Raw genomic sequence first — 12,565 nt, 5'->3', positions numbered from 1 at the left:
TTCAGGTCAGAGTAAGAGTGCGGTGGAATTTTAACATAACTTTTGGAAAATATTTGAGCTGTTGAATACTTTCTGATAGAATTATGCTTTTACCTTAATTGGATAGCAGTTTTTTCACATATAACATTGTGATTTAATTCTGTATAATTGTTCTCTTTATTATTTCATGCTAATTTTTTGTGTGTAACATTCAGGCTTCAAAATGTTTATACGATTATTTTTTTATTGTAGGTTCTGTCAATTTGATTATCTGCCGCATTTAACAGCATCCAGCTGCTCAGCATAGAAGTATGTAATAGGAGGTATGTATTAATTACAATTATGCAATTTTTTTTACCTCAAATTTTTAGTCTTTTTTACAGATTACAGAACACGCACACACACACACATATATTCGATTCAAACAGCATGATATTGTCAGAAAAAGAGGTAAGTAATCAATAAATTTTTAAGGAGGAATTTTACCTATTAGAAGAGGGGCGCAAAATTTAAGGTAAGAATTTCGTTCGCAGTTCGAAAAGTACTTTCCCACCAAAAGAATAAACAATGTAAACAGCAACAACAACAACAAAAAAGAACCAGGTAGGTGTGTGATATGTCTGCATTAAAAAGTATAACCTTCATCTTTTTCTGCAAAGAAAAAGTTCAAGGTAAACTTCACATTATTTTTGGTTATTATATTTTAATACAAATGATTATTTTGAATTGCTAAGAGATTTAAGAGAAATAAATTAAAATGCTCAAATTCCTCTTATGATTATTTTGACGCATTTAGAAAAATGCATTTTTATTTTCAAAGCACAATATTTTTTTATTCAATGCTATTGCTTTTACATTCCATGTGTACATTAAAAGACTTTAAAAAAAAAAAAATCGGGTTTTGAAATTACTTTGTGCTGATTAATAGCTCTAATAAATGTCGCTCATGTCATTTACGGAGCGATGGAAATTTTATTCATAAAATTTGAAATGAGTATCACTTTTTGTTATTTATTATCACAAAGACTAATTACCGTTTCTTTTGTATATTTTATTACTAATATTAATTTTATGTGAATCATGATCTTCGAAGTCATCATTAAAACTTACTGACATTCACAATCTGTTTTTTTTAAAAAAAGGCATTTATTTTGTTTTGTTTTGCTAATGCATATAATATTGAGATGGTAAAGAATTTTTTACTGTTAAATTGCATGGAGATAGTTCCAGTTAAATATTCAAACTAAGCCAATTTTCGAATAGAATGTTAAATTAGAATTATTAGTTCAGAAACTTAATTTTGCCTTTTAATAATCTTAGTTAACATGTATATTCAGCTTTTATATATATATATATTTATTTCTAAAGCAATAAAAGGGTTTTTATTATATGACAGGTTTTTTTTCAACCATTGTTAATATGCAACAGAAGAGAGCTGACTACAGTGGCAAGATAGATGGATCTTTTCGAGCAAAAGATGCATAACATATGAATTCATACCGGAACCAAAAATTATAAAAAGAATATTTCACCCGATGATAGTGCAAATTATATCGGGATATGGAAGGTTTCCCGAATACTTCTACAGATTCGGAAGGATGTAAGACAACACATGTATTTGTGGGGAAATAGGCTCAGTCCATCACTACATAACAGAATGTGTCGAACTCAAAGAAATTCGAGGAACACTCATTATGAATAGTAATTTTAACACGATATTAAAATATCCTGGAAATATAAAAAATGTTAAAAGAAATGATGGAAAAGATTTCTAGCCTTTTACCTACAGTTTGAAGATTCTTTGAACTTTTGTGGGCCGTTGTTTTCTTATGCAAAAATTTGGATAGTTAATAAGCGTAACAGCCAGCACATTAATCTCTGTAGTAATGGGATGACTGGCTGTAATTATATATATATATATACAACATACAGTTTTAGAAACATTAAAAATAAATGCTGAATTTATTTAATCAAGATAGTTTTCTTTTTCTTTAACTGAGCAATTAAAGCAAATTGCCATTTTTTATAAAAATTATAGAAATTGCTAGGCGAAAAATATTTGAAAAGAAAAGCGTTTTATTTTAATAAAAGATGCTAGATTTAAAGAAGAAATGATGGAAATTAAGGAGATCGTATCCCAGTCCTTATCTGGCGATCGACATTTTTCAAATGATATTACAGTGTCATTTATTTATTATCTTTAAGTAGTATCAACCAAACAAATATAACAAAATCAGATTTTTGTCTGCCTGGTTGTTTCGGCATGTTCTCCAACGATCCATCAGCCGCGACTGCTCATATTTACTGCCGTGCATGTATGTAATGAGTCCTTATCTGCGCCGTCAAAGTCTATTTTATGAAAACATTTCAGACGGGGAGGGGGAACAATTTGTAACTGGCTGAAGAGTTTGCAAACATATGCCTGAAGGTCCTGCCTGAGGCACACTCCTAATGAAAGGCTCTAGACTTGATGACCAATGATTGTAGGGCAGGGCCGTCGAAAAGATTATCTTCCTGACCTTCTACAGCCCTGAAGCTAATTTCTCCAATGTGGTCTTCTATCTTCCGATTCTTCTCTACTTCCTGAATTCAGATACCAGAGTGAAGTGAGGTAATTAAAACACTAACCTAGGTTACGTTGGGGTTGATGTTGTTTTATTTTATCAACTCACCGCAACTGAATGATAATCTCGCGTATCGCTTAGCAACTCGCATCTGCAAGAATAATGCGACTGATAATTTCCGAGTTGAGGTTATTAATGTTTGTAGTATCTTAATATCGGTTTCTCATGTGTGGTGTTATGTATCTCATTTCTTTGTGCATTTCGTATCTGATCTTTTTGAAGACAGGTTTTGATTTTCTGCTATCATCTTACACAGCTGGTGAGCTCGTATTGAAATAGTGTTTGGGATAAATTGATTAAAGATGTTAACTTTTTGATCTTTTATTACATATAATGACAGAATTGATTATTCAATGTGAAAAGAAGATAAAATTGATAAGCTAGGTTATTGAAAGACCGAGGATTTGCGTATCTCTTTTTTAAGTATTTCTTAGGTGATTGATTTCAAATTACATGCTCCATTATTAGTAAAATAACATACTCATTTTTCATATATTGTTTGTGAAAATGGAGAATAGATTCTTTTTACTTTAAGGTAACATTTGTTAGAAATATTATTTGTTTTCGATATTTTTTGAGATAATAACAAAAAAAAAAATGACATATCCCAGCTTCTAACTTAACTGTAGGTTTAATACATTGACAATAGAATTTTGTAGTAAGCATATGATCTTAATTTTCACATTTTTTTTACGCCTGATAGTAAAATATAATTGCTGAAAAGTGCAATATTTTTTAAATAATGAAAACATTTAATTGCATTGTTAGTAATGTATTTTTTGTGTATATGCTTGAAAATAATTTCCTTGGTGAAAAGGTACCATACAAATTTACAAATATATTGAGTGTAGACAGATCCTATTTGTTTGTTTCTTTGTTTATAAATGCATACACAGCCTTGTCTATGGAAGATAGATCTTCCATTTTTAGCTATTTTTATTAATAAAGATTTCACCTGTGTCGTAATATCTTAAAATAAACACAATAATAATATTTTCTATTTATATATATATATATATATATATATATATATATATATATATATATATATGTGTGTGTGTGTGTGTGTGTGTGTGTGTAATGATATTCCATGATATCACCCAATTTAATTTAAATCTTAATTTCCAGTTTTTTCTTTATCTTAAATTTACCATGTTATTTTATTCTAGATTTTTCTCTTATTTCCTGATCCAAATTTAACTTTTTAGTTTAATTATTTCTGACATGCGCTCTAAAACATTGCCGAGTTTTGTCTTCTCTCACTCCGAGCGAAGGAAAAAAAAACCTAACGTCCGCGATATTTTATTAAAGATACCTAAGATTCCTTTTCCTAAATCGGCATATGTGAAGGAAATATCTAAAATATTCTCTTATTAAAATAACAAGGGAAAAACTTCTCTCATTTTGCTTCTGTGCCACGATGTAAACAGGCGTGTATCATCTATCTTCCCTGTGACCTGCGGTGATTATGACGTCCGGTGGGAAAGTAAATTGAAATTAAAGTCCCAAATCTTCTTTCCGGCCACATATCTGCAAAATTATATACACTCATATGTGGGTCCCTCTAATGCTGGTCACGTTTTTCAAAGAACTTTTAAAGGCCGCTAAAAACTGAATATCTGGCCTAACCATAAAAAAAGAAGTATAAAATTATAATTTAAAAATAACTTCTATCTATTGACTAAAAACATACATGTGTATATATTTCAGATGATTTTTATTATACTTTACCGAACATCGATAACTTAACCTTTTTTTTTATAAATTATTGCTTGAATTATCTAAACATTCAAGTAATACTTGCCTTTTACATATAGTTAAAAAACGAATGATGCCAACTTGTGTCTCTCGTCAAAAACGTGTTAAAAACAATACAAGAACGAAAGGTGGGGGGAGGGATTTTAGCAGTTAGTTAACCCTTTAAAGGGCCATTTTTTTCTAGTCATATTATGTTAAAATATTTTTAGGCTTGAAATAAGAATAAGAAAAGGGATTCATTTAGCTTATTAGATAAATTTTATTTGATTAATTAATTAATTTGGTTAACTAATAATTAAGTAACAAATCAAGACACGTCATTTTGTGTAAGATAAAGAACTAAAGCATCTAAGTTTCTGCCTTTCTAAAAAATTTTGTCAGAACTGATGCCAACCTACATAATTTCATACAAAGATTAATAAATTTGGTGGGAAGCATACTTCCCACGGCCCTAGAAAGGGTTAAAAAGACGTTTTAAAAATCTAGAAGAATTTCACATAGTTTGAAAAATTCTGTCATAAACGATGTCGTGTACCGTCACTGAAAAACCGTTACCGATATGTTACACTAAAATTGATTTCTTCACGCTATTATTGACACTTTCCTTTTTCTTGATTTAGACGTATTTCTTTTTTAAAACATGTTACTCTCCATAACCTTTCTTCCGTGTTATCAAACATCTCGGTTGACTTTTGCTATTTTTTATGCGTGGTTCAATGGATATCATAACAGTATTTATTCGTTTTCAGAATGTGCATAGCCATAACCGATATAAAATTCATCCAATTCTTCACTGTCTAAATTTTATTTCCTTTTCCTTTTCAGCATTTTTAAACTAGCATTTGTTAACGTTAAACTTCATTTTCTTTTGTAGAGAAGAAACTTTTTTTTTTGTTAGCCTAGTAGGGCATGAAATGAATTGACAGCAATTGCAAAAATCAAATATGCCTACTATCTTGATTTTTTTATCTTGATATTAGATATATTTTTAATGATTTTTGTCAGTTTGTGTCCCTTTTACAAGTTACTCAAAGTATGTTGTAGGCAACTTCATGATTTTGACCCGTAATTCTGAAGACTGGGCTAGAATCTCTCTTCAGAAACTTCTCTTTCTGCATGAGGAAGTCTAACCCACAATGCATCAGGCTTCAAGTGCTAGACTCTCATTTTTTGCTGATGTTTGTAAAAAAATTTCCTTGTCAAATTTTTAATTAATTGTTATTTCGACCATTTTTTTTTTTGTCCTGTCAAGGAATATGCTAATATTTCAATTGTTTCAAGATACCCGTAATTTTTCAACAGTACTCTCACTCACTCATTTACTCATTGGAATAAATTAAAAAAATTTTGAATTTGTTATTTGCTTTTTAAAGAAATATTTCTGTGATGGTTTGTCCTTTTATAACCCATTCTTACGCATTAATAAAAATAAATTAGAATTTTGAGCACAATTTTCTCACTTGACCTGTTTCATGTTACTATAGATGGAATTTTGAAACCAATTTTGCATTCATCTTCTTGCATGCTAAAAGTTTGAAATCTTGAACACTAGTGTATTCGTTATAAAAATACTCTATTTTGATATTAACCGAATTTATTAATTTGAAATTTACATCCTCTCCAGTGGCGCCATCTGATAGTCCATTATAGAAATTATATATTTGTAATATAAGAAATAAAAAATTGTTAAAATAAAATATTCTGCTGCTTTGTACCCAAATAAAAGTTTGCCTTTAAAAATTGTGTTTAGTTATTTATTTTAAGTATTTGACTAGTGTGCATGGAAAAATGTATTGCGTATTTTTCTAGGACTTTTGAGTTAACAAATGTAGATGTAAAGATTGCAGAGCTTAGCTTGATTCCTTGAATTTTCCATTTCCTCATCCCAATCAGACTTCATTTAGATTATAATTTTATGACTGTTAAAACTACTCACAAATTTGAAAGAAAAGCAACTTTCGTAGAGTTAATGCAATTATGCCGAATTAAAGTGCCTAATGCGTATAAAACGATTCCATCAAAATATGTTAGTGTCAAAAAGTCTTATGCATTCACATATGAAGGTTGCAAAATATATTGGATCATTAGGAAGCTTTAAAAAACTATATCAAGAATTTAAGAAGTAAGAAGAAAGTTTGCTAGGGTGATTATTTGACATTTTTTTCCGATTAAAAATAATTTGTTTAAGAAATTGTTTGCAGGCACTATCGTTTTCTATCTACTGGTGAGTTATTTTGGAAGAATATGCATACCCACCTATGTCTTTTGTTCTATTATTTCTTTTCTCTGAAAAATGTTAATGAGTGTAGCATATGAAAAGGCATCACCAAGCTCGAATAATTTTCTAGGCCATAGTGGAAGCAGCGAACAAATTAGAAATTCTATGAATTGAAATATTATTGTCTTTCATCTGGAGCATTGTTGAGTTTACATTGTCAAAACACAATGATTTTTTTTCTCTAACGGAGTTAAAAAAAATGTTAGTTTGGTTTGTTGTTTGCGATATTTTAAGTTATTAATTTTTTTTGTTGCATTTTTTTATAATGAAAGATTTTTACGAACTCGAATCAGATTTCCTCTCTTAATGCACATAAAAGAATAACAAAAGGGCATTAGTTATATCTATTCAAAAAGTCATTAGTTATATCTATTCTAATTTTAGTTAATTTCTAATTTTTCTAATTCTTAATTTAATTTCTGATTTTCTGTATATATCTGACTATTAAAATTGTTTAGTTTTCTTTTTTTCAATTTTCTTTAATCGGTCTTTTCTTTCAACTTTCTTTAATAAGTATAATCAAATCGTTTCTTAATTTTCAAAATTTGCATTTTTTGGTTTTTAAATTTTTCTAGAAATTACCTTGGTATTCTAATTTATTTAAAATTAAATTTCTATGTTTTTTTATAACTAATTATTCTATTATATGCGATGAAGAATATACTTAATTCATGGAATTTATAAGCATTTGTGTATCTGTTATCTGCAAATACAGGGATTACTTTGATAATAATATTTTTTCCCTCATTGCAGTTATGTAAAAAGATGAAAAATATGCTGATGTATTTTATTTTCATGTTTCATTATTTGCTGTAAAGGATAGATTTAATTTAGGGAATTTATAAACATTTGTGTATCTGTTATTTACAAGTACAGGAATTAATTTAATAATAATGTTTTCCCCTCATTGCAGTTATGTGAAAAGATGAAAAATATGCCGATGTATTTTATTTTCATGTTTCATTATTTGCGGTAAAGGATATATTTAATTAGGGTATTTATAAACTTTTGTGTATCCGTTATCTGCAAGTACATGGATTATTTTAAAAATATTATTTTTTCCACATTGCAATAAAACGAAATGTTGAAAAATATTCTAATGCTTTACATCTGAATATTCATTGGTGTGTTTGATAGTGCTGGAAAACAGTCGTATTATTTATTATTTTTAAATTGATTGTCCCCTATATTTGCTTTTGTATATTACAAATTTGTATAACGCAGAATTGCTGTGCAAATAAGCCAAAATATTAAAACAAAACAAACAAAACCTTACTCAAAACCCATCACACTTCTACAATCACAGAATTAAAAATGCCTGAATCCTTTGCAGTACCAAAAAAAAAAGGAGAGAATTAAAGCAATTCCTAATTTGTTCTGTATTGGTAAATATTAAGTTAATTATAGAAAACAAAACAATTAAACCTTTATTCTAAACCTATAAAACAGTTGCAATGTTTATATATTAAAAATTCCTGAGTCCTTTGCAGTATCTAAAGCAAACGAGAAAATTAAAGCAATTCTTAATTTGTTCTGTGTTATTAAATATTAAATTAATTATTGAAAACAAAACAATTAAATTTTTATTCAAAACCTATAAAACAGTTGCAGTGATTATATATTAAAAATTCCTGAGTCCTTTGCAGTATCTAAAGCAAATGGGAAAATTAAAGCACTTTTGAATTTGTTCTGTATTGGTAAATATTAAGCTAATTATTGAAAACAAAACAATTAAACCTTTATTCAAAACCTATAAAACAGGTGCAGTGATTATATATTAAAAATTTCTGAGTCCTTTGCAATATCAAAAGCAAATGAGAAAATTAAAGCCCTTCTGAATTTGTTTTGTATTGGTAAAGGCAATCAGTAAGTTCGATACTGCGGATTGGTATTTTTTATTTTATTAACAAGCTACTATATATCTGAAAAAACTGCACTTTTCTATATAATTTCGATGATTTATTTTCGAAATACACTGCTTTACACAATCGTCTTTCTTCTAAATTATTTTTTTATTTCTAAATTATTTTTGAAAGTATCTCTTTAAGACTAGTCAGCTTCTTCTTCCAAAATCAAGGCAAAACCTCTGAACGATTTTATTATCCATATGCGTTTTTCATATCTTTAATTAAACGCCTTACCACAAAACATTGATTCGGCAAGCAGATTAGGTGTCGTTAATACATAAATGCAAATGCATTAATATTTCAGTCGTGATTAATTTTCTTGTGACTTCTGATTTTGAAAGGTGCGAATACATATGCATGACTCATCCATCGCGCACATCTCTTAACCAATACCCCTTCCCCCCATTGGATGATAAGGGCAACAATGGACTGGACAAAAACGAAAGCGTGAACTCATTGACTGGGCTTGCTCATCCTAGCAAACGCTTTCAGCGGTTTCCGGGTAGTATGGGTCAGTACCTACTCTTTTTATTGCGCGCGTGTACCGCGGAACAACAATGCTAGAGTTTAGATTTTTATCAGAGGGTTTTAGTTTAACGGTAGCAGTGGACCATTGTGTGCTAATATCAGAATTCCTCAACTTTTGTGCGCAAGGAACGATCTCAACAACCGGTGTCGAGGTCGTTTCTGAGGCGGAGGCTCGAAACAATGTTTGAATGTATATGGAAATGAAATTTAATTTTCAACATCTTATCTGTTATGAAATAATAGATGAAAGTTTTGAAAAGAGTCGAATCAGTTTCAGATCTGAAAATTGTTGAATTGTGATTCAAATTGCGATCATACGTCAGAGGATTATTTATTTTATTAGAAGTAATTTACACGAAGATGTGAATATTTAAATAATGCCTTAAAATCGAACACGAAATTCTTCTGAGTTTTAGCTTTTATCATTAAATTGCTTATGTTTGCTTTCCTTAAATTTTAATTTTTTCTGTAATTAAAAAATTGTACCTATTATCTTATTTCCAGTGTATGTTGAAAAAAAGACCTAGCTAAAAGAAATATTAATCTCCAAAGTTTTGTTTAGTTTTTTTTCATGATGGCAGCTATTCAACTGAATATTTTTAAACTTTTCAACTGAATATCATAATAGAAGTTTTTTATACGAAAATGTGAAGATTTAAATAATGCCTTAAAATCAAACACGAAATTCTTCTGAATTTTAGCTTTTATTTTTAAATTCCTTGTGTTAAAGTTCCTTATGTTTTCTTTCTGCTATAATTAAAATTACCTATTACCTTATTTTCACTATATGTTGAATGAAGATCTAGCTAAACAAAATATTAATCTCCAAAAGTTTGTTTAGTATTCTCATAATGCCAACTATTCGATTGAATATTTTAAAAATATGTTTCATAATCGATTTACTTAATAACTAAAAGGACTTATGTGAATACAGTGCAACTGCGATTGTAGCCGTTATTAAATCAATATCTAACGTTTTTGAAGCGATTGCATGTTGCGCTCTAACACACCTGCCTGAAACTTGTAGGTTCGTTGCGCCCGAAAAAATTCGCATGTTATATGATAATGGTGGGAGATATTGTTGCGTTCAGCAAATTTGCCGTTCGCCTTCATGATTATTGCTTATAAGGTATCGAGAAACCTCATATGTGGATGGTCAAATCGACTAGGTGGTTAGCTTTCAGGATCCCCCCCCTAGATACTTCAATTGTTGACCAGTTTCTTTTTAAAGTTTTGGAGATTTTTTTTTTTTTTTTTTTTTTTTTTTTTTTGTAATTTACAGCGTATTATGTGAAAATGTATGATAAAGATTCCTTTTAATTTATTTGTAACGATCTTATCTGAGAAATGTAGAGCGAATGTGACTTTTTTTAATGAAAAAATATACTTTAAAATGTTGAGAATTCGCCTGTGGTTGCAATCATATGCGGTAGTGAATATATAAATGTAAACATATTTTAGCAGTTGCGTGGACGAATAGAAATTTTTTTTTGAAATTTTATCTTTGCTTTATTTCATCTCGGGAGGTAGACTTAGTACAAGAAACATACGGCCATAAAAGACGCGTTAGTCTACATCCCGACACAAGAACGAAAGAGACAGAAATTTCCCCCTTCAATGGTTTTAGTTTGAGATTTCGATTGATATTTCTTTGATACGTTTAGACTTAGGAAAGGAAATCTTAAGTATCTTTAAAAGAAATGTTGTAAACGTTAGGGATTTTTATTCCTTCACTTAGAACGTGAGAAACTGCTAATTTCAAGCAATTTTATAGAGCGTCTGTAGAATTAATTAAATAAAAAAGTGGGAATTGGATCAGGAAATAAGAGAACATTTTAGAATGAAGCTAATATGGATTAAATTAAATAAAACTTAGGGAATTAATTAAGATTTAAATTAGATTTTACACACACACACACATATAATATCTACTGCTTCCACTTATTTTTCAACATGCTATAAAATATCCTTTATATAACAAATCAGGATTAATGCACTGATAACCTACACTTTGATGAGCTGCTAAAATATGTTTTTCTTCCTGGCAGAACTATATGGCTACTGAATAAGTAGTTCTGATGGGAAAGATAACGGATATTCTCCGTTACTCTTTGTAGAAGAGAGCGAGAGAATACTATGCCGGGAAGCACAAGCATTTTCGGATCTACTGCAGAGGACAAGGAGATTGTCAAGAATCCGGAGCCCACCCTCATGTCGGGCAAACAGCCACCCCCAGTTGCGCCAAGAACCACCAGTGTTCAAATTCAGTCGTGGCAATCGGCAAATAGTGGCGGCGAGAACTGGCATGCTCGTTCCGGTTCCATGGATAGTTTGGAAAGTAGTGGAAGCAGCAGTTCCGGTGGTGGAAGTAGCTCTGCTAATCCACACTCCACCGCAGTTGAATACATCCCAACCAGGACTGTGGGGAAAATAGCGAAATTACCTCCTCATAATCCACTACAATTCGTGAAGGTGCAATCGCCTTTGTATAAAAAGGTTGGTAACTAAATTTGCATATTTTCTATTTCATATTGTGTTTAGATAAAATGTTGGTGGCTGGCACATTCATCATTGTGGACAAGAAATGTCTTTAGCCTGGAATACTCTTCTGGCGACGAGTTACTTTGTCCTATTAGCATTAAATATTTTCATATTTTTTAATACAATGTATAGTTATTCAATTCGACATAGCCCGGATGAATGTGTTAAATAATTACTCTATGTTTGGTCTCAAAGAGGCTTCGTAAATATGAATATGCTAATGGGGAAGATAACTACGCCCCTTAAGAGTTTGTTTATATGTCTATATATGTCTATAACAATGAATAATTTTAAACTAGCCTGTAATAATAGGAGTAAAAGAAGCAGAATATGCTAATGTGGAAGATAACTACGCAACTTAAGAGTTTGTTTATATGTCTATAACAATGAATATCTTTAAACTAGCCTGTAATAATAGGTGTAAAAGAAGCAAAACATGTTAATGGGGAAGATAACTCTGTAAATTAAGAGTTTGTTTATATGTCTATAACAATGAATATATTTAAACTAACCTGTAATAACAGGAGTAAAAGAAGCCTTCGCTAAAAGAAATCGCCTTCTAAAGTGTTAGAGATGTTTCGCTGTTAGTTTTTTTCTTCGATTATAAATAAGTTGCACAAAGTAACTTTAAGAATTTTTGCTATCTAGAATTTGCTGAGTTCACAAATAATGAAAATAAACAAAATACTTGTTCGTTAAGAACATTTCTTTTTATCTTTTGACAGTATTATTTAAAATAAAGGGAATTTAAGTTTGTTTGTCTAGAAAATAATAACGTTAACATCAGCAAAAGCTGAGAGTGCTCTGACTAAAAATTTGTGTGTCTTATAGAATTGCGGTAATCCTTTTTTCGTCTTCGTTCGCCAGTCTTTTTGTTTAAAGTAAATAATATTTTTGCGTATTTTTAAAGTGGTAATTGTCAAGACAGTTTAATTGAGTTATTTTAACAT

General features: G+C 29.9%; 1 protein-coding gene across 2 annotated transcripts in view; it reads left to right on the top strand.

The window, feature by feature from the left end:
• The window catches only part of LOC129958281 (uncharacterized), a 130,198-nt gene that overhangs the window by 84,240 nt on the left and 33,393 nt on the right, over positions 1–12,565 (top strand). For both annotated transcript variants that reach the window (XM_056070619.1, XM_056070620.1), the window contains 2 exons: positions 232–302; positions 11,123–11,570. In XM_056070619.1, the coding sequence (XP_055926594.1) occupies positions 11,211–11,570 (360 nt within the window). In that variant the 5' untranslated portion in view covers positions 232–302; positions 11,123–11,210. The remainder of the gene's footprint in view (positions 1–231; positions 303–11,122; positions 11,571–12,565) is intronic.

This window comes from Argiope bruennichi, chromosome X1 (assembly GCF_947563725.1).
Source record: "Argiope bruennichi chromosome X1, qqArgBrue1.1, whole genome shotgun sequence".
Taxonomy (NCBI): domain Eukaryota; kingdom Metazoa; phylum Arthropoda; class Arachnida; order Araneae; family Araneidae; genus Argiope; species Argiope bruennichi.
Note: the sequence above shows the minus strand (reverse complement) of the source record. Positions and strands in the feature narration are given on the sequence as shown.